At 40.1% G+C, this 23604-nt stretch overlaps 1 protein-coding gene across 2 annotated transcripts in view; it reads left to right on the top strand.

Annotated features, from left to right (window-relative positions):
- The first annotated feature begins 41 nt into the window (after nt 1–41).
- TOX (thymocyte selection associated high mobility group box) overlaps nt 42–23604 on the top strand; it is a 298896-nt gene continuing 275333 nt past the window's right edge. The window contains exon 1 of one of the 2 annotated variants that reach the window (XM_028110446.2): nt 42–275. In XM_028110446.2, coding sequence (XP_027966247.1) covers nt 174–275 — 102 coding nt within the window. In that variant the 5' untranslated portion in view covers nt 42–173. The remainder of the gene's footprint in view (nt 276–23604) is intronic. The other variant, XM_028110455.2, reaches the window with a different exon arrangement.

The raw sequence follows: 23604 nt of genomic DNA on the forward strand, positions 1-23604 counted from the left end.
TTTTTTTTTTTCTCCTCTTCTTCTTAAACAAACCGCAAACGGATGTGAGGGAAGGAAGGTGTTTCTTTTACTCCTGAGTCCAGACACCTCTCTCTGTTCCGTCTAAGCTTGTTTTGCTGAACACTTTTTTTAAAAAAAGGAAAAGAAAAGGAGTTGCTTGATGTGAGAGTGAAATGGACGTAAGATTTTATCCACCTCCAGCCCAGCCCGCCGCTGCGCCCGACGCTCCCTGTCTGGGACCTTCTCCCTGCCTGGACCCCTACTATTGCAACAAGGTGAACGCTCTGCTTTTGTTTCCACCGTGTTCTTGCTGCTTGATCCCGGGAGGGGGGCGGCGGCGGCGGCGGGCCGGCTCGGCTACCGGGGCCGGTTGGCGGAGGCCGGTCCCGGGCGCGCTCGGCTCGCAGCCCGCTACAGCCCTGCGTGCGCTTGGGTAGTAAATACTGTGCAGCAGCACCGGGGGTTTGCTAAACACCGCGATTGTGCGGAAAGTGACACGATTTGCTCGGATTCTTTCCTTCCTGCTGTCCGCGACTAAGGTTCCCTGACTAGGTTTGCCGGGGGGCGTTTAAAAAAAAAATAAGAGAAAACCACGGAATACTTTGGGGGTGTGTCTGGGGTCCGGGAACGGAGGCAGAGAGTAAGAGAAGTCAGTTTATTTTCTAGTTTCCCCTTCTCCCTCCCGCCCTCTCATGGGCTGCTGGGACTTGTGGCACCGCTTCCCTGACCGGGATTAGTTGCCAGGGGAGCAGCCGGGAGTCGGGGTGCAGGGACCAGGGAGACGCCTCCGCCCCCCGCTGGGACAATTGCTCCACAAGTCTTTTGTTTTCCCAAACCCTTTCGGGCGGCCGAGCCCGGTGTTCGGACGCCGGTCTGCGGGCCAGGGTGCAGCGGGGTAGCGGGGTTTGGGGGACAACTCCCGCTTGGCTGGGGGGGCGGTAATTGCAAGTTTGTTAGAAGCCGGGCGAGCGCGTCGAGTTTACGTCCGAAGCTCCAGCACTCCGCACGGGGGCTTGGAGCAGGGTCCCAGGCTGGGCTGTACCCACAGCCCGGTGACCCCAGGTGCCAAGGCCGCGCAGGACTCGGGCGCGGCTGATCAGGCGGGTGGCCCGGGACGGGGGTTGGGGCCGGGGGGAGCCGGCCGGGGCTACTGCTGAGCTCCGCTTGTCCCATAGATAGAATAGTCAGGGGGTGCGAAGGGAGGGTGCTTCTTCAACCCTCGGCCCCGGGAGGGAGGACGCGCGGGGACCGGCCTCCGAGAGCAGCCGCAGGGCACGGCTTGTTCTCGCCTCGGGCTTATTGGACGTGTGTACGCGGTCCCGCCTGGTGAACGTCGGCGGGGAGGAATGAGTTCTCTGAGACGCTGGGCGAGGGGTTTAGACGCCTAGCTGCCGCTCAACCTGCCTGATACTTTATCCCCTGCAAGCAATTCCTTGTCGGCCCCCCGGTAAATTCCACTGGATAAATCGTTGGGACTCCTAATATTTGCCTGGTGGCGAGGCATCATCAAGCAGCGTTTTTTTTTTTTTTTTTTTTTTTTACGTGATACAGAGGTATTTAGCGCGCTGCATCCTCAGCCCCCGGACTCCCCACCACGCCACCCCCTCGCAGCTTAGTCTTGGTCAGTCGGGACACAAACACACACACACACACACACACACACACACACACACACACAACTGTGAGTTAAGTGAACCACAGATATCACTCCGTGCAGAAGCTCACTGATGTTGTGTACAGTGTAAGGCTCAGTAAAAGGGATGTACTGTATGCCTATGATGGATAGGCGAGTTTGAAACGAAGGATATATAGACTTGTGCAAGGCAGGAAGGCTTTTTATCGCACCGGGAGCTCTTTAGCTCCGAACAGGTTGAAAAGCTCGGGTAACTTTGGCAAGAGAAGTTTGTGTGATGAAGTTTCATTATTTGTTAGTAGCATAGTTCTTTTATTTTAAAATCTGTTTTGCCTTTATAAGCAAGTATTTTGTGTGTGTAACATTCTGTTTCGCTCATAGCACTAATACTAACAAAAATAATAAAGTAGCAGACCTATCATGGATAGTAAACACATCTTCCAGGGTAGTAACCAGTACCAAAAAGTCAGAACCATTTTGGCAGTGAAACTGGACAAATCTTATTAGATTTATCGGTGATTTTAGGCTCCAAAAAGAAGGTAATGACTTGGATACACATTTCACTTGTCATTCTTGTGATAGTAGGGTCAGATTTAATTTAAAAGCTAAATGCTTTGGAAAATCAAGAATTACTTCAATATATTAAATCATTTTCCAATTAAGTGCTTTAAATAATTTTCGTGGGTTGTGCTGTGAATTGAATAAATTAATTTAGAAAGTCTTCAGAATTTCTTTACTAGCTCATTGAAGTTCCTTTTAAGTCCCCCCGTGTATGAGGAGCAAACTGTTCTTTTTAAATGCAAATTAGCCACCCTTTCTATAGACTAGTTGCAAGTCTTCTATTTAACTTATCCAGGGAATAATGGATTTTTAAAGATGCAAAGTCATGATATACTTCTAATAGTAGGAAGAGACTTCATGGAAATGCCTCTCGAAGAACGCCTTCCCCTGCTTTTCTCTGTATAGCAGTCTATCAAATATATTTGTCACTGATCCCCCCATTATATTAAATATACTGAGTAGGTTTGGTAGGCCCCAGAAAACCCAGACACTAGTTTTTTCTACTCCGTCATGATCACCACTGGTACACAATTTCTATCCAGTTTCACTATTTTAGTTGCTTAGAATGTAGTCAACTAGCATTCATTTTTGCATTGACTCAAGTGGATTTGCAGGGATATGGAAGATGGGCAGAAGTTTGGAAGAGGTGAAATAAGAAATCTGCATCTACATTTAGTAAAAACAAGTTGGATCAGACTTCCCTAAAAGAGCCAAGACAGCAAAGTAAATCTTGCGTCTTTCAGAGGTGTAATGAGTATGTGGTTTATTACAAGAAACAGTCACTTTGTCAGGTTATTTGTTTTTAATAGGTTGATAAGATCATAAATTAATAATTATCTTTATTTTAAATCTGTCAACACTTTTGTAGTTCAAGTTGGTGTGCTAAATCCCAGTGGAACCAGTATCTTTATGTGCTTCAGAACCATGCAGTTGTACCTATAGTTTTCCCACTGATCTTTTTTCAATGTTAGAAGAGACCCTAATCCACAAAATGAATATCCTCTTCCCGAAGCTTTTCTAAACTAAAAGGAGGTTGTGTTACCCTGCTGACACTTTCCCGCTGCTGCTCTATAGATTGCCAAAACGCTACTTACATTTTTCAGTCAATAAACTCCAGAGGAGGAATTTTTCTGGAAACAGTTTAATCTACTATTGCTCTATTGTAAGAGCACATTACGTTATGAACACATCACTATGCAAACTGGCCTCCATTTTCACACAGCCCATTGCGGGAGAAAAGTGAGAACAATGCGGATGATGTTGGTTATGGCAACGGTGCGAGGCATCTCTTACACAAACAGGAGAACGGATGGCATGTTGCTGTATATAGGTCAGCCTTTGAAAGAGCAGCGTAGCTCTTAGACTGGACAGAAACATGCAGGCTGAAAGTAACAGTGTTCACCTCTTGGAACTTAAAGCATGGCTACATTTCAGACATTGAGAGATGGTACCATAGTCAGTTCCATCTAATTAAGACTATTTTAAGTAACATTGTATCCCTTAATTGAAATTGCGTTAAAGGAGCTCACAACTGGAGTGCAGTAGTAAAATATAGTCCTATTTTTTGTTCTAGTTGAAGGTGTCAGAGCATCAGTTTAAATCTATACCTACGTAGTAATAACAGTTCCTTTCAGTTTCTTAGTGCAGTGTCATTTGTAAAGGTTGTTTTCACTGATTTTATGCTAAATTGGGACAAAGAAGTGGCACTTTTTCATTTTTACAATGATGTGATGTGTTCAGTTATTGCTCAGTATCTGCCCACATGAGGAGCAGTAATACAATGATGTTATGACATGGCTAATCACAGGGATACTGACCTCTGCCAGCAGTGGGTGAGGAAATAATGGTCTTCACTGTTCTCAGTGGTTGCTTTTGTGGAATCAGGTCCTGAATCTTTCTTTGCTTGGTTTAGACACAGGGAAGTCCAAGACAGACCCATGCTTAATACTAGTTATACACAGATAAAGAATAATGGCCATTTGGGATGTTGGGCTTTTGTCATTGAAATGAGGAAGGACAGTGTATAATCTTTTCATATAAACATAGGAAGAAGGACCTATTTGTGATGAACTCAGTGTTGAAATGTCAGGGCTAACATTAAACACTCAATAACTTTTGAGAAAAACAAGATTCATTATTGTCTCTGCTAAATCTCCTTTGAGCTTATTTTCGTATTTAGTTAGAGCATTATGTCTTGGACTTTAATGTGACAAAACTCATCACATCTAAAATACAGGACCTTAAGGTGGAGTCATTATTCCTACTTTAATAAATGTAAGAAAAAGGAGGAGGATGGGTGAAGGAGGAGGAGGAAGGGGAGGGTTATAAGCAATTTAGAGCATCATGCTTGATTAGTTCTCTTATCCACCTCTGTAACTTCTAGGACTTTAGTAAATTCATAGTTGATACTTGGGACATCATTAGTGTGATTAAAACTCCCCTAAGAGTTTTATTGGCTGGATATTTCTTAAGTTTTGAGGTCCTTAAAATGTGCTTTAAATAAAGTTTTGGTAGGTAAGAAAGAGCATAAAACAAGCAATCCTATGGTTTTGGCCACTAAATCAGATATCATACAAAAACCTCAAATGTAGCTATCTTGACTTTGTGGGATATTTCACTGTCACAATTTCCAATTTTAAATGTCTATGAGAAAATTGTAGTTATGGGTTTTGGAGAGCTCAAATGCTATTTTTAACACAGCTTATGTGGTTTAGTATGCTCACAGTTTATCATATATATTTAAAGTTACTGAATAATGATATTAAGGAGAGTTTTAATATTTTGCTTAGTTAGGGAAACTACACTGATATTTAAATACTATCTTAATATGCTGCTTATTGTAGATCTTTTTTAAATGATGTGATTGCAAGGGATGTAAGAACAGGAAAGAAATAGGGCACTTGAACCTGGAAGAAAAAGGGAAAGTTCCAGGTTTAACAGTGGCTTTCTTGGGATCAAAACTGGGTCTCAAATATTGGTTTCGTTATGTGGAACTATTTTTGTGGCCATACTTTTTTGTGATGGGCTCATTTCAAGAGAGGGATGACAGTAGAGAAGTGGAGGAAAATCTTATTTAGCTACAAAGGATGATTTATTCTAGTGTTTTCCAACATTTTGCTAGGATACTAGAAAGTTGAAAAGACCCTGGAGACATTTCTCAACCGCTGGTGATCCTTCCTGTCCTGATTCGAAACCTGCCCTCAGCAGTAGGTCTATCTGTATGCCTCCTGCCTCTCACCCCTCCCGCCTCCCCCCTTCCCAAACACCTCCAATCCCGGAAGAGCCTGACACCCTGGCTTCTCTCCGCCCCAATCTTAAATTGAACCTGGGAGGTCTATACCTTCTAATGTGAACTCTCCTCCCTCTCCTCAGGAATGTGACTCAGCATTGTGGTTATCTTGGAGAGCATGCTCCCTTTCCTGCTTGTCATCACTGTTACTATCATCATGTTGACATATCCATTCTTCCTCCAGTACCTGACCTTATTGTCTGGTTAAGGAAATTGGAATCTGCCAGTCTTCGGGTTCATATCCACTTTTTAAAATCCCAAATTAGGCTCTTCTCTTTTTCTCCATTTCCCCGTCTGAGTGAATGACATAAGGTCGTGCAATGATAGACCAAGAAACCATAGATAGGATGCTATGAGGGGAAATAACTACGGTGGCCATTTCTAAGCTCTACTAGTTTCCTCCTTCCCCCCACCTTTTAAGCACAGTGTATTTAGAGTTTGGAAACAGCTCTTGGAACATCCCTTTCAGTGGGAAATCTTTATTTAGGTTGTAAAAATAGTATGAAAGTGGGACTGTGGTCTCCCGATCTTTAGTTGGCCTGCAGTAAGTTAGGTGAGTTATGCTTACAGAAAGTAAATGGGTTAACAGGCTTAAGTGTTCTCATCAGAATGTGCATGGAGAACTACAATGGGAAGAGTAGGGCACACACAACTTATTTAACTGATCAATTTAGATAACTTATCTTACATTTTAGCTCTCTGAACGTGAATCTCCAGGTTCCCGGGAAGTCTTAACGCAGAATATTTATCTTGTATCTCAATAAAAATGAAATGTAATGATCATGACTTGATCGAATGCTGTTAACAATTACATTTTTAAAATATTATCAATTGTTTAAGATAAAACTTACATTGTAGGGGCGCCTGGGTGGTTCAGTCATTTAGGTGTCTGCCTTTGGCTCAGGTCATGATCCCAGCGTCCTGGGATCGAGCCCCGCATCGGGCTCCCTGCTCAGCGGGAAGTCTGCTTCTCCCTCTGCCTCTCCCCCTGCTTGTGTTCCCTCTCTCGCTGTGTCTCCCTCTGTCAAATAAACAAATAAAATCTTTAAAAAAAAAAGATAAAACTTACATTTTATACAACCAAATCCAAGAGTCTAAAATGTACACCTTAGGAGAAAACAAGACTGTAGTGAACCATAGTTAATAAATACTGTGGCCCAAACTATAGTTCTTGCCTGCAAGAAGCTTCCATGTGAAGCATCTAAAGACTTGAATGCCACCTTGTTTGTTTAAACTGAATTTAAGCAAAATTCAAATATGGGAATATTTACTTTTACCAATGCTAGAGATACTTTCTTGCCTTTCCTTTACTTCCATTTTGGTGTTATTGATATATTTTTCAATTGATCTTTGCACTTCTCAGAGTCAGATAGCCTGTGGTCTCCAGTGGTTGATGGGACCCGCAGTCGGTACTGAATCGTGTTAAGTGGACTGTCCGTTTGGAAGCTGGAGCGCCAAGACAATACAGCTTACATCTGCCCTAATGAATTTGAGAATTTTTTGTTTTAAACCATGCATGCCAAGTTTCATCCCAAAGAGCAATTTCTCATTAAAAACAGTTGAGTTATAAACTACTTAGAAATGTGGTTTATAATGGAAGTGCCAACAGACTGTTAATTATAGCTGTTCTTCCATAATACTTTGAGACATAGAATTCACATTAACCTGAATGAGCTTTTCCTGGTTACAACATGTTTCTCCCTATAGCATTCATTTTGAAAATGGGAACATTATATTGCTCTGTGCTTGGATGTTGATGGTGCAGCAGAAAAGACCAGAAGGACGATAATGCCAGAAAGAAATCCCCTACTCTTTCACGACAGGAGGTACCAGTATTTTTCCAGACCTCTGTAGTTTGGTCTATGGCAAGTTTGCCTTACTTGATGAATAATTTTAAAGCTAACTTTTAAGCGCTATCTTCAGATTTCCATTTTACTCATGAAAAATCATCGTTTATACATATTTATAATACCAAAGGTCATGCACCACTGTTACTATTAATGCTTTTCTGTTTGTCCATTTTTCACTTTGGAGTTTTAAATGCTTCTGCTTTAGCCAAGTATTTATTGGTTTTTATTCCTGAGTTACATGCTTTTATGAAGCTATCTTGAAAGGACTCCTAATTAAACTAAGGCTATGGTTGGTTGATAAGAAGCTTTGCTAGTGGCCAAGAAAATATAAAGTATTTTGAGTTACTCTGAAGACCTACAAGTTATATGTATCTGATCCACACCAGTGACAATGGCAGCTTTTACATAGAGTAGCTTTCCACTGGTGTCTTGGAGCATCTCTCTGGGGGTTACTAGTCAGAGATATTGGGGTGTGTGTGTGTGTGTTTGTGTGAGTGGTGTTTTCATGTGTTCCTCACGTCCTGGATATATTTCTGGCCATACATGCATGAGAATTTATCATAAATGGCAGAATCTATCAATGTGTACAGCAACAACAAGGGAAATCATACTGGCTTGTAGGAATGCCTCATTACCATTCCATTTTAAGAAACGTAGCCATGTTTCACAGGAGAAAATGCTTTCCAATGTTAGGGCTTTAATTGGGCATATTATAACCTGATAAGATTAAAGAACTAGAGCTTTCTGAGGAAAACCGTAGGACTCTCTGAGAAAAGACTTCTTTTTGTTCAAGATTTGAGATAAAACCTGAGGGCCCTTAAAACCTATGTTGACTTACTCCCTAGGCAAAATAAATATAACCATGGAAAGGACATGATCCCTCCCACTCTGTTTTCCGCCCTCTTTAGAAGCCTGACTTCGTTGTGTCTGGTAAAAGTTCTGACACTAAAAACCTTTAATCCACCTGTGTCCCAGTCTGCCAAGTATTCACTAGAAAAAATATGTTTGTATCAAGGAAGTCTTAACGAGAATTAAGGAGTCAACGGAGACAGGTTATTTTGAAATCCTGTGGTGAAAGATGTTCAAAAATTCAAACAATGTTAGACCTTAGAAAAATACCATGTTCTGGGCCCACTCCTTGTATTTCGGAGTTGTTGCCTGTTTAGCCCCATAGGGAGGTGAGCTAAAAGTTGAGTAAAACTGCTGCAGAGGGAATGCCCTCTTACAGCTCCTGACTTCAGGGGAGTGAGCCTGCCCCTCTGTACCTTCTTCTGATGGATGGGTCAGAGCTGCAAAAATACAGCGTGCGAGATTAATTACAGAATGGATCGACTGGGTCTAAAGATAGTCCAATTACACTGAAAGCATATCTGTGCACCACCTGATTTTTCTGAAGTCTTTTAACTCAATTAAATGGTTAATTTAAAAAAATGATGGGGTAAAGTGTAACATTCATTGGCGTCTTCATACATTGTAAAAACCAGTTCTTCCTTTCTACGCCAACAGGCCTCAGCCCAAAATGCCAGCAACAATTGTATAAAGAGAAATGTTAATAATAAAGAGTCAGGATAACCTTTCAACAAAAAGTATATTTTATCATTTGGCAGATGCAGTCATGAACATTAATCATAGAAACCTGCAGATAGTAGAAGCTTAATATCAAAGCTAATGATTTATTTTATGTTAATGACTTTCTGCCAGGGCATAAAAGACTGTTCATAATGGACTCTCTGCGCTATGTTCAGTTACTAAGGCTAATGGGATAATCTTTTCTCTCCCAAAATTAAGCTTTTTGAAATAAATTATGCTGTTACTTTTCAAGGTAACTCTCAAAAATTTACTGCAAAACTAATCTTTTAAGAACTGCTTAAAGAAATAAAGAGGAAGAAAAATCCCAAAGCAGCTTTTCTAGTTCATGAACAGTTTTACTTAATTAGAGAGAGAAAGTTTGCATGTATGCTAATATCCCTGAACTTGTAATACCAAATAGTTGTAAAGTCAGCCTTCAGTGACTGACGACATCTGCCTTTTGAGAGTCAGCCCCTGTGGGTACGGCCCACAATTGAACACGTTTTCGTCGATTACCAGCCAATAATGAGGGGAACGGTAGTAAAACGTTGAGTTGTTCACTGGGAAGTTTTAAAAATCATGTTTACAATTAGTTATAACCAACATTATATTTCAATAAGAGATAATTTGCCTACTAAAGTTCACATAATGTGCTAATCATGTCTAGTGGTTAATAAAGGCCTCCTACCTCACTCCCCTGATGGCTATAAAAGGCTATTATATTCATGGCAGTGGTTCAGGTACAGCTGCTGTGTGTTAATAAATGCATCATTGTCCCACTAATCAACACACCAAAGGTCAGCACCCCTAAGCACCTAAACCACCTATTCTCTTTCCAAAATATTTATTAACACCTTAAAAGTGTATCTGTTCATTTTCCTTCGCCTCGAGTCCGTTAATTCCACTCCAGGCTACTTGTGTGATAAAGGTTTTGTAACCTGAGCTAGGTCACAGAAGAGATGAATATATGTTCACACTAATTTTCTCCCATAAACATGTTTCCCATTTCCACAGCCAATGACTGAATTAGTGTAGGGTTGTTATAGTTCATGAGCCCCTTTTTAATGAAGTAGGTGTGCTCCCAAATGAGAATGTTTTCAGATTGTGGGTGTTATTTAAGGAGACATTTTGGAAGGAAAACAACTTTTCAATAACCAGAATCATTTGAAGTCCACAGAGCCAGTCGGGAAGTGGGAAGGGATATTTATAATAGAAACAGACAGGAATCAGTGTTAGTTTATAAACCTGATACAGTAGTGAAGTATTATTTGCTTAATTGTTCTTTTGGCATAGGAAAGCAATAATAGTAAAAGCTTCTTAAAGCATATTTTCTGCACACAAAGAACACATTCATGTGGGATTTCCATTTTGCTAGAAAATCATGCAAATCAATAAGCTAGCACTTATCTGCATTAAAATTAGGTAGACAACATTTTTAGGCATCGTGATAGTGTAGTTCTCTTGATACCCTTGGTTAGTGTTTAAGATAATCCTTGCTTTTGTGTCCTCAGAGAGAAGCCAAAATGTTAAGTGAACAAGATCTCATTTTCCCATCTTGTATTATTGTCTCTGTTTTCTGTTACTCATTTTGATAACCTTGCGTGTGTGTGTGTGTGTGTGTGTGTGTGTTGTGTCTCCTTCCTTTATGATTTGAGAACCTTAAATGTTTTAAGAGAAGAAAAAGAAATGAAACTCAACTATGTCCATCATCAAGAGAAATGCAAAAGACGAACTAGGGGGAGGAGCCTCGTTTGTGCCGCACATAATGTACAATGGTACATTTGTCATGCTTTAAATATATAATGCCTACAATAAAATATGTACAGGCGCAGTTGTGATCTATGAAGTCCCTGGCTCCAGTGCCATTGTTTGTAGTCTCTACGGTTGTCATACATTGTTCTTTGCACATCATACCCTTACAGCAGAATTTGACACAATTTCTAGCTTTCAGCCTGCACCATTTTCATTGCACAATATACATGAGTTTGACAGGGTGTGTTGAGGAAAACTCTGGCAAGCAATTGATATTTTGAAGTGGCAAGCGTTTCAGCAGCTGCCTGCTTGTGAAAAAGGAATGATAAGATATACTGTATTGTTAGTTTCAGGGAAAGCATTAAGGTTTAAGCTCTGTAAAAATGTACACATTATTCGTCAGTGGCGAAGCAAGTCTTTTATGTTTTTTAGAGCTTAGCTCGCCGGCTGATGTGAACTAGAATGACATTGGTCAGTAAATGAATAGGAGTACTTTGAATTTGAACTGCTGCCAATTTTGCACCAACAAAGGAACTGACAAAAGAAAGATTTTATGTGAAATGCAAAGCACACCCAATGTTTTGGGGGCGGGGGAAGGGAAGGGAAGGAGAGAGAGAGAGAGAGAGAGAGAGAGAAACCCACATGGGAGAATATTCTTTCACACATACTCTCAAGGATACCAAATAGTTAAAACACATCCATTTTTCATGGCTCATCGGCTACGACCTAAGCTGTTTTATCTAATGTTCTTTAAAAACGTGTTGTAGACACATAGGCTTTCAGAATTTGTTCATATGGAATTTAGAGTGTTGTTCTAAATATCACACTGTGCCCTGGAGGCCTGTTGGCAGAATATCAGAGTTGCCCACTGCTGGAGTCACCAACTCTCTCTCTGGTAGTGGGAAATTATAGTTTAATCAGTTATGGCACTTTTAGTGTGTGACGTTCATTAGCGAGGCAATTTGTCATGACTGCTAATGGTCAGAATGCATCTGCTCTCTCCGTTACAGAGCGTGATAAGGAAGAAGACAAATATTTCAAGATCTGATAGTATTAACTTGTTTCAAATTTGTAATCCAAGGTTAGTTGCTCAAAACAGACACAGCAGCAGATTAACAAGCATCTTCTATTCAATTTTACTGGGCCCTGTTTTTAGGGATTTATGACTTTAAGGCACACTAATGTGCTATTATGAAGGGCACAGCCTTTGATTAGATGTTCAACAGAAAGTAAGTTATGAGCAGAGTAACTTCTGGGTTCATCTGGAAAGAATTTATGTGCATAATATTTTCTATAAATCTCCATAAATTGAAAGGTTTGATGCATGCAATATTTCTGATATGCTAAATATTCCTCTTATGATTAAAAAAAGTCACTTTCCCATTGGTTTATAAACCAGTCAGTCACTTCTCAAGTGAGATTAGCGTCCCGATCTCTTTGAAAAGTTGTACAATCCTAGTGAAAAATTTCAGAGTGAATTAGAAACATCACATTCCCCCCCCGCCCCCTCGCCCAGTACACTGCTTTATAAGATCATTGTTCATTGTTCTACATGGGAAAAGTTAAGAAAGATTCTGCCAGTTGAAAAGGCTGGAATTTTTTTATGTGTATCTCATGTTTTCTAGATATTACATCACATAGCGTGCCAGACAAAATCTTTTTGACACATTTTCATTTTTAATGAAAGGCCCTAAAATTCAGAGCATGATGATTTCTTAGAAACTGAACCCAATCTTGGTAAAAAATTCATTCTTGCTAGTAACAAAAGCTGTTACTGTTTAAGTTCCTGTTGAGCGGTTAGTTGGTACGCTTCGCTGAATGTTGTCAAAAAGGCTTTCCTCATGATTGACAACCCGGCAGGAATGTGAATGGAGATTTTAATTGCGTATCATGTGTGCATATCAGAGTGAACGAATTCATGACTCTGCTTAGCTCCATATCTCTGCAGGTCAGCCATGCCAAAAAATGCTCTTTTATGTGCACTTTTTTCCAAAAAGAGAAAGGTGTATGTGTACTGAAGTCATCCGTTATTCATTTCTGAAGTGAAACACTTGTGTTCCCTTAGCCTCAGAGTTTGAAAGTGGAACAGAAATCCATTTTGAGATTTCGTTCTTTTACTCTTTGCACTTACACTTGGATGATGTAAATTCTTTTGAGTTACAAGTTGGGAAAAGTCTGCCAGAACATATTTTTCTTATGGCACTTGTTATATGAAGTGTGTTTATCTTTCTTTTTTCCCTTTTTTCCCTAAAGAGTACTTTGAAAAGAAAGAAAAAATGTAAGCCAGCGGAAAAAGTTACTGAGGTCAATTGCCTTTCTATATTACTTGCAATATTTAGAAAAGGTCTGGGGGTGGGTGGAGAAGAAAGGATATATTTCTGAGAGGGGGAAAGAGTCATAAAATTGCATCTGAATTTTGGCTAAAAATAGCAAGAATTCTGTGCTTATGGTAAAATGACATTAATAAATAGATGAATGTTCATTTCTTAGAAAAAGAACTCCTCAGCTGAAAAAGTAAAGGTCAAAGTTCCATTTCTGCCGTCACTTCTTTGCCCAGATATAGTGGTGGTGATGTACCATTTATCTTTATTGAGATGTCTCACCCCAATACACGTGAGATTTTCAAAGTGGGTTAAAAACTTACTTTGTAAAGACACTTGGGCTACACTGACTCCCGACCGCTCAAAAACTTCCTAATGTAAAAACGCAACAAACCCAAAATGTGTGATGAATATGCTTACATAATTTTTCATTGGCGTGATGTGAAAATTTGGCACGTGGATTGTAAATTTACCACATAGCTACTTTTCTATGTCATTTTTGAATAGGTGAGAAAAAGATTAGTGCCAGGGTCATTTTAAATAGAACCCTAAGAATAAGTAGGGGAATGTTGAGAAGATGGTGACTTTATGGCCTTAGGAGATTCCATGGGACTTAACTTTGTTCTGGGCTCTAATATGTTATCGCAACACATTTTAGAACATATCAAATTGCAGGCTGGTGATTCAGCCCTTTTTATGGCATGCGGCGCAGGGTGATCACTATATGAAGGTGCTACTGTGCCTTTAAAACGCCGAAGAAGAAAAATCTATTTTATTTTAAAAATCTAGCTTTATGTATGGGTGACATTTTTCTAATGTTATGGAAGACTATTTTGTACTTTATATGGAGAGCTCAGGCAAGGAAAAATCTATTTACAAAATGAAAAAAAGTGCTCAGCTGAATGCATTTCACTTTTAAAGATGATATTCTGGTAATGAACTTTATCAAGCAGAGAACATTTCAGTAAAAGTATTAAAGTAGTTCCAATTTCGGTTGCCTCACTTAAGCCTGTGTCACTGTTTCCATTATAACTTCTTATTTTCAGGGAGCTCTAATGCAGTCCCCATACAACTATTTGCACAGGGATGAGATGAGAATATTTTAGTCTAAGAAGTAGACTTTTTATTTAAGAATGCACTTCTAAAGAAGTGTGGGGCTTTGTTAATAAGGCACATTTAATTCGTTCCTAGAGATGGCAGAGCAGTCACTGGACAGCACCTGTGTGCAGAGCTTTATGCTGAGTGTTAGGTGCGAGATGAGGAAGCGGTGGGCCCTGCCTCCGGGTGGCCCATCGAGGGAGGACTACAAAGGACCAGAGCAGAGCTGTGGTATAAATTGATGTGACATGAGTTCGGTGCTCTGAGCACCGAACTCATTTCTCTGAGTTTCTCATTAGAACTCAGAGAAACTCATTTCTCTGAGTACAGAGAAAGAAGTAATGGGTTGAGGTTGAGGGAATCTAAGCAGCTTCCTAGAGGAGATGGCATTTCATTTGGCCTTAAGAACTGGGCCTCGAGGAAGAGGAAAGTTACTCCTATTTTTGAATTAATTTTTATATTCCTACCTCTTTTCGAAATGACTTGAGGCAACGTAAAATTAAGAAGCAATGCCGACAATAAGGCTATGAATAGCAACGCAGAACATTACAGCCCCGGAAATTGAGACACAAGCATACTTCTTAGCTTAGGTATTATCACTATAATTAAACATTAAATTTGGCCCTTGCTCTCTCATAGAGCAAAAATGGAAACACCCTGAGTGACAGCATTCTGATTACCTGAGAGACGTGTGAACACGACTTCTTCATGGGTAGGAAGTTTTCCTCTAATAAAAGGCTGCAAAAGATATAAAAGGAGGAAATGTGTGGAGGTGACACATGGCAGCTCTCTGAAGGGTGATCAGTTATGGTGGCTGGGCTGAGACTGAGGTATCTGTCGTGTGAGAAGTTGGGCATGATGGAGAAGAAGGGGCTCGCTGGAATAAGAAGCCGGAGAGAACCAGGAACAACTTCCGGAACGAGGAGAATGAAAACAGAATAAAACAGAAATCTTTAGGAAGGTAACTGTTGTCCTTAGAGAGTGCAATTCAAATCACTATTGTCAGTGGGCTAATGTTCTTCCCTAAGAAGAATGTCCCAGAGAAGATTGATTACTGGGGGAAATTACATGATAAAACGAATGATCAGGTATTGATCTGTTTTCAATGACTTTTCAAATCAGAGATGAATGATAAACCTTTAGTAGTTTTTCACTTCAGCCAAAGGGTTGAATTCTCTTAAAATCTAACTTCTGAAAGAGTGCTAGAGTGTTGTAGTCTATAGGCAAATTCTTTTGTTAATTAATCAGCCAATTCATTAGCGATGAATATTAATGCTGTATGTGTGGTCTTAGATGTACACCTGCTGAGCTTACTTCCAAAGTTGTTAGCGAACGCTTTCCTGAAATTTCTTGTTCAGTAATAAATATGCGTACAATTATCCATAAATTTGGGAAATATCTTAAAGTGTCCAAGCATATCCGGAAATGTCTGTCAGCAGTTTTGAAGGTACCTCACGATCTTCAAGTAGCCACAGAGCAAAGTTCTCAAAGTTTTCTGTGGAAGTGCCCTGATAAATTTACACCCTGAGGGGTTGGAGGACAAGACAAATCCAGAAATGTCTCTGCAATCTACATACGTCTTAGAAGACTGATGTTGCATCTTTAAGAAATACATGGATTTTATACTATATACCATAATACCTCCATGTCTGTTTTAATGTGATTATGGTACTGTAAGTCACTTACCATCGAGTCAATTCTATGTTCCAGGAACATAGTCCTTGTTATTCTGTAGTTCTACTTGGCATATTACTCTGCTCCTAGGGGGTTGAGTTTGAGAAGCATAGAAGAATGTAATGGTCTTTTGTCCTTAAGAAATAGTTTGGGGGCCTTGTAGAAGTCTATCTTGTTTGGTCATCTCTCCCACAGAAAATGGGAGAGATGGCCACTCTTACTCTTTTCTTGACTCTCACTCATGCTCTATTTTTCATTAAAAAAAAAAAAAGCTTAACAAAGTACTTGAGTTTAGCCTAAAATGGAAGAGTATTTAGCTAGGGCTCAATCATTGCTGGTGTAGAGGACACAGTGACATTCCCAGTAAAGGGAGGGAATGGTGAAGAGCAGGGAGGTCAGATACCCACAGGTGGAAGAGAGAAATCCTGTAGTTATGGCCGAACTTGATGCTTAGTGATGGAAGAAGGTAGTCAAGAGGGGGATTATATTTTTAGGCATTAGTGTATCACCCAACCTGAAAAGAATTTGGAAAAATCCAAGAAAAGGAAAAGTTGGCAAAGACGTTGAATGATTATGGCGACGGTTGAGGATGGGCGGGTGGTGGAGGCAGGTGTATATAGATCAGAACAAGACCCCTAATGTAGTAAGTGGCTGAGGCTTGCATCCCCCTGACCGTCCACTCTGTCCCTCCTTCGATTCTTTCCTCCCTCCCTTCCCCCACAGGCAGACATAATTTGTAAGACGACTGACATTATTTTCCAGATTCCTTTAAGCTTATTTCTTAGATGATACCTTACTCATGCTCTCCTACCTACATCCTCACCTGCCTGCAGTGGGCTTCTGTTTTGGGGCAGCCATCTTTCTCCTATCTTCTCCGTCATCATTAAACACACACTTCAGCGGACTGAACTGTCTTGAAAAAACAGTAGTTTTAATTATGCAGGACAGACTGGATAGATTTTAGGTGTGTGTATGCAAGATTTCCTAAACAAATGCCAATCTACCCTATATCCACAGCACCTGACAAATCAGGGTTGGCTGGCTTGTTTTTGTTTTGTTTTGTTTTGTTTTTTTCCCCTTACTTTATTTAAGGCTTAACCTGTTTTTGAAATGAGTTCTCTGTAAACAGTCAGGCATGTGTAAATAATGGATATTCCCTTTGAGGACAAAAAATATGCCCTTTCTTCTAGAAATTCCATTTAGGCAGATGAAGCCTTTTAGATTCTTCCTTTACCCAAATCAAGGAGCTTTTCACATACTGAACATCTTCTGAAGTTTCATCTGAACTGGAAGGCCAGGGGAATGAACACTGTGTATGTCTGTAGCTTACATACCTTTATTTACAAGGTCCCATAAAAGTGGAACAAAAAAAATTAATGAAAAAGAGAAGTGGATTCCTTTTATTTGATTCCGTAGCCTCTTTCTTTGTGGGTTTTGGAGCCCATGCCACAGGGTCGTTATAGACCCAGCTCCCAGCAGCGTGACATTTGTGAATATTGGTTAATTTAGTCATTAAGTATTTTCTGAGTGGTTACTATGCATCAGGAACTGTGCTAAGTGGTAGAGATAGAAAAAGCAAAAAAAAAAAATGTGTGCACTTACAGAGATAATAATCTTAGATGTGATAGAAATAATTCTATTTATGGAAGATGGGTGAATAAGAATCCAGTGGGAAACTTTAATATTTGACCTAAAAACTATTAGTATTAAGCTCTGAACACCCCTGTGTTCATTCATGCATTCACCTCTTCTGTTCACTTTCTTTCTTTCCCTTTCGTTCTTTCTTTCTTTTCTTTCTTTCCCTTTCTTTCTTTCTTTCTTCCTTTTTTCTTTTTCTTTCTTTCTTTCTTTCTTTCTTTCTTTCTTTCTTTCTTTCTTTCTTTCTTTCTTTCTTTCTTTCCTTCCTTCCTTCCTTCCTTCCTTCCTTCCTTCCTTCCTTCCTTCCTTCCTTTCTTTCTTTCTTCCTTCCTTTCTTCCTTTCTTCTTTCCTTCCTTCCTTCCTTTCTCTCTCTCTCCCTCTCTTTCTTTCTTTCTCAGTCTAGATGATATGGCTGAGAGTAGAACCAGCATTCCTTGCCCTGTCTCTTGCTATGAGAGCAACTGATAGCCTATGGGATACGGTAACTCGGTAACTTAAGCCAATAGTGATTGTTTATGAAGTAGCCAAAGGAATGAATTTTTTAAAATTGAAATTCTAATCGTGCAAATATTTCAATCTTAGGAAATTTGAACTCTGGGTATCATTCGGAAATAAAGAATGGGGTTTATGCTCAATGCCTGTTAAAAATGCTCTAATAGGCTGCAATCTGTTGCTTAGCATCTTTCAATACCACTTTTATATTTGAAGTTACTCGTAAGTTCAGGATACTTTTACATAGTAAAATAATCAATGCTTATTTTGTTCAGGTTTATCACAGTGGCTTTCCAAAGGTAAACACCACTGTGCGTTTTCAAATTATTTTTCTGACAAATACTGCATATTCTGGGAGACCGTCATGGCAGAAGTTGCTTACAAAATAATTCTGTGAATCTCATATTTTCTTACCATCTCATTCCTTACCCTAATATGGTATGGAACCAGACTGCAATTACACTTTCACAATTACTTTATTATATGGGTTGAAATATACTCCTGAAGCTCTTATTACCTTTTCCATACACCATTTGCACAGACCTGCTGATGGCTGTCAGCAACGCTTCCTCAGGACAATCAGCCATTCTTAGCGGGGTTGTGTTTAAATTCAGAGCACCACAAATAGAAAGCACTTCTCTCTCCTTGCTGATGAATTTTTAATGTTTAAGCATTTGTAATAATTCCAAGGACTTTATTATAACAGCCTGCAGAATTAGGCTTATGTGTTTTAGGATGTTGGATAGTTATTTGTGATCTTGATGGAAGGGAAGAAAAATGAAAACAACACAATATTAATAGTGTGTGTGTTTGTAGTGACCTGAGCATTATGTCACCCGGGGTTAGAACTCCTTTTCCCTGAAAGAGGTTGTTTAAGATTTTCTACTTCAAATAATTCACTCAAAAGCTCTTTTCTCCATAATTGCATTTTATGGGGGGAGAAAAGACTCCACTCCACTCCATGTCTTTAAGTGGAAACTGGAATGCCATATATTCAAATATGGAATATATTTACATTTAATAACAAAATCAAGAATCTTTCTTTTACATTACAAAGAGACATAATTCTTTTTTTTTTTTCTTTTTAAAGCCAGTTCTTAAGGTCTTTGAGAGTCTTCTAAATAGAGATTTGGTTGACTCGGAGAGCCCTATGGTATAAAGTCCTATTATCCTCCTTCGTGAAATTTTATTTACCACTTCATTTTATTCCCAAACTGTACTTACATTAGAAAAACTACATATTAGGCCATCTCTTATAAAGTGATGACATTTATATATATATATATAATATAAAAATATATATTATAGGAAATAGTTAAAATAGAATCACCCTATGTGTATCTTGCTGTCAAGTGCCAACGTAGAGTAATTGCTTTTCCCTTTGAAAAATTAGACAGATTTGAGCCCAATGCTGATACCTTATGGGTATGTGTATTCATGTAAGTCTATGTCCAATGTTCAGGAATATTCAGATAATTGATTGCATACTTCGATTGTATAAAGTGCTTAAATTTATCAATATACTTTTTGAAACAACATAATTGTCATTTGGTTACCTGTTTTCCAGGTAAACCTCTTGCATATTTCTGATGATTAATGATGACAATGAAATCAGTCCATCAAATGGTCCTATTGTAAAGCTTAGTGTGATAGAACAAGGAGGGGAGGGAATCCCAGGACTAATTTTAGAACTAACCACATGATGTGGGATGAGTTACTTCTCATCTTTTCTCTAATAAGGGGCTCCATCACCTCTAAGACTCTTTCCTGCCTAAAGAGTCAGGGGTTTTCATTAATTTGCTAAATAGTAAATTCTGTAGTATCAAGAGATCTTGAGAATAAAAGCAATCAGAGAGTCCTCTCTATTACAGACACCAAAGTTAAAAACCTAAGGGTGTTGTCATTTATTACATACCATGAGGACTCATCATCACTTGGTCAGTTTCGTGACTAAAAACACATCAAAGTAGGTTTCCAAGGATGAAACCTTAGAGCAGATGTTGAACATGGCTCTACCTTACCATCTTGACAGAAAATGTCACTTTTTTAAAATGGAGGTATACCCGAGCCATTTTGACTAAATGGCAGCTTGAGTTTATGAGAGTGGCAAATGATAAAATGTTTCTCCAAGGTTTCATTGTACTAGTAGGGCAGTTAATGTACCATATGTTAAGAAAGGAGTTTGAAAATCACAGATCAAGGAGGACACTGTGGGTGGATGGGCAGTGGAGATACCAGGGCGTTGGGCAGAACGCACAGGGCTTTAGCTCAGCCTGAAGGAGTGGGCCAAACATCCATATCCAGGTGTCCTGATGAACTGAAACAGTTTCCTGCCCCCACTCGGAAGTGTATTGTCATCTTTATTAGAATTCTTACATTGCTGTAACAAATCCTAGCGTTGCGATTTCAGGCAACTTGAAAGGCCTTGTTTTAAGTGAAGAGTGTCCAGTCTTTTTCCAAAATGGGCCTGGCTCCTATCGACCTGCTCTCTCACAAATGTATCATTAGGGCTCGAGGGGGCCGAGTTCCCAACTTCAAGAAGTTTTTGGTTTAGAAAGAAAAAAGAGTTTATTCTTGAAAAATAAGAAAATTTAGAGAGAATAACGTGAAAGAGAAAATACATTCTTAGTGCTAGATTTTCAGTCGGTCCTTCTTAACCGTTTTGGTATACCTGTATAAGCGAATATTCTAGAATTTCTGACATGGTACTTGGAGGAATTAATAGGTCCATGTCTTCCAAACAAAGCTTCAGAAATTGAAAAGAGAATTTCCCATAGCTGTCCTACTATTCCTTAGCTCCTCCTGTGCTGTTGAACCTGGCTGGGGGGCCGTCTCTCAGGGACACGTGAGGTCACATCTTGGGGTGGTCCAGTAGCTGCCCCCCCTTCTCTTGTTTTTTGGCTTTGGCTCATCATTGCTCTTACCCATTGTATGTTAGATGCCAGCAGATCCACTCCATTTGTGCTGGCTGCTTACACTGATGTGTTCCCATCAGTGTACCCCATGACCAGAGAGAGCTATAGTAATCTATTTCAGCAAAGGCAAAATTTGATAAAAATTTAGAGGACCACAGTGAAGGAGTTGAAAAACAACAGTGTGCCTTGCCAGACCGGTCTGACGACCACTAGTTAAAGCAGTACAGAATATAACGTTTATGTCTGTAAGACACATGGCAGTCAATTGGTAAAATCAGTTGTTCATAAAACATAATGTTGGCGTATTCTAAAACTTTTTTTTTAAGATTATTTATTTATTTATTTATTTGACAGAGAGACACACGGCAAGAGAGGGAACACAAGCAGGGGGAGTGGGAGAGGGAGAGGGAGAAGCAGGCTTCCCGCCGAGCAGGGAGCCCGATGCGGGGCTCCATCCCAGGACCCTGGGACCGTGACCAGAGCCCGAAGGCAGATGCTTAACGCCTGAGCCACCCAGGTGCCCCTCTAAAACTTTTTAATTCATTTATTTTCAATTCCTCAAGAAAGCACTGGAGCCTTTGTGTCCCAGCCACGCCAGCTCTTCAGTGAGGGCCACCGCGGAGATGGAGCGCTAACTCTTGAGTTATTTGAATTACTTAGATGGATTTTTGCAACAGCTCTGGTGTAGCATGTGCCCAGAGAAGGCCGAATCCCCGCAGAGGAGCTTCGTAAAGCATCAGAGAACACTCTGGGCAAGTTTGACTCTCTGCACCTCTGTTTCCTCATCTGCAAAAAAGAAAGAAGAAAACTCTTTCCTGTGTGGGGTTTACAGGACGGATTAAATGGTAGAAATTGCGTAAAGCCCCACCCGAGCTGCCTGCCCGGGACAGGTCAGTAACCACGAGCCGTGTTACTACTGAAGAACTCCCTCCGGCCAGAGGCCCGCATGCTGTGTGTAAACTCCAAAACTTCTGGAACTCATTCAGGAGTCCTTGTAGTCCTCCAAACTGGTGGTGAAGCTGGTGGCCTTGTTGTAAGATCACACGAACGCACTCCTGCACCTGTTCAGATTATCGTCTTGGTCCCGTGGTCAGAACCTTCCCAGAGATTAGGTCCAGCAGGCCTCCTGAGCCTCAGGTGATCCCCCACATATGGCTCGGCAGTCATAGTCCCAGAACAGAATGTGACACATCAGCTACAGCTGGGCCACAGGAAAATGTGCGTCTCACCTGGGATTGTCTTCTAAACTTGCTCCCGTAATACACTTGCTTAGATTAATTGATCACATTAATAAACTGACACTTTAGATTCTAAGAGATGTCAGATAAAGAGGTGTGAATCCAAGATACCTTTAGACTTGTGCACAGGACACACCGTTTGGGCACAAGACGGAGAGAACCAGAGGTTGTTCAGGAAAGAGATAATGCCAAGGGAAGGAGCAATGCACTTCCCCTGGTCCTTGGTGTGCTTGCCTTGCACTTGCTGTGGCAGTGGCCACAAATCTACCATAAGAGTCAGCAGAAGGTTTCCTCCTATGCAACTCTGTGCCTCCAGCAATATTTTTATTTTCTCTAAAATTACTGGAAATTATAGGGGCATCGGCCTGGCTCAGTTGGTAGAGCATGCAACTCTTGATCTTGGGGTTCATGAGTTCAAGCTCTGATTACTTTAAAAAAATCAAAACTACTGGGGCGCCTGGGTGGTTCAGTCGGTTAAGCTTCTGTCTTTGGCTCGGGTCATGATCCCCGGGGTCCAGGGATTGAGCCCTGCCTTGGGCTCCCCGTTCAGTGGGGAGTCTCCTTCTCCTTATGCACCACCCCCCACCCCAACTGTGCTTGCACTCTCTCTTTCTCAAATAAATAAATAAAATCTTTAAAAAAATTAAAACTACTGGAAACTAAATTATGACCATGGCCTATGAAGCACGAGCCAAATTATCTTTGTTGTGGATCTGTGTAGAGTTTTAATTTTTCAACTAAAATAGGGATTCATATTTGTGGGGGGGGTGTGTGTGTATGTGTGTGTGCACATGTCACGGAGTTTGAAGACTTCTGAGGTACTATGGGGCAATCTGGATGTCACTGAACACAATTTCAGTATTATGCAGGTGAGAAGCACTCTCTGTTAAGACCTTGAGTTTGAAGTTAGTAAAAAGAATTGGCAAAGTGCAAAGAAGTTAAGATGGTTTAGTAATTCCCTGCGTATTAGGGAGCGAATAAAAGTCCTTCCAACTGCTAATTTAGGGGTGCTAATGGCTGTTAGAATATGAAACTAATTAAAGTCATTTTTAAAACCATGTTAGTCCATTTTACCAGGTGATAATAAGAGTGTGAAAGAGACATTACCGTTCATTTATACTTTTATAGTAATTTGATAATGAGCAATTATCCTTTAATTGGTATTGCCCTTTACTGTTTTTTGAGGCGCTTATACAGACCTTTGAAACATATTAACAACACTTTCAGGTAAGGGGAGTGGGATATTTGGATCTCCATTTTATAGTAAAGGAAACTGAGGTGCAGAGCATTTAAGTGAATTATTTAAGATCATGTGGCTGGTAAATGACAGAATGAGGATGTGCTAAATGAGTGACTTGATATAAATACATCTCCACATATCTACTCCACAATCTGTCAGTTCTGCTGAATTCTTGAAGCAAGGAGATCCCCAGCATGCATGCCTAAATATTCAAATCATTGGCTCACCGAGAATACCCAAGGAAAGCTGATTTCTTTTACATTGTAGAAGTCTTGTTTTTAAAGAACATGCCAGAATCTGCTTCTCTTTTGTTATTTTTAATTTGATGTTTCT

Source organism: Eumetopias jubatus, unplaced genomic scaffold (assembly GCF_037043125.1).
Source record: "Eumetopias jubatus isolate StellerSeaLion01/CBP00866 unplaced genomic scaffold, mEumJub1_p1.0 scaffold_4, whole genome shotgun sequence".
In the NCBI taxonomy this organism is placed as follows: Eukaryota; Metazoa; Chordata; class Mammalia; order Carnivora; family Otariidae; genus Eumetopias; species Eumetopias jubatus.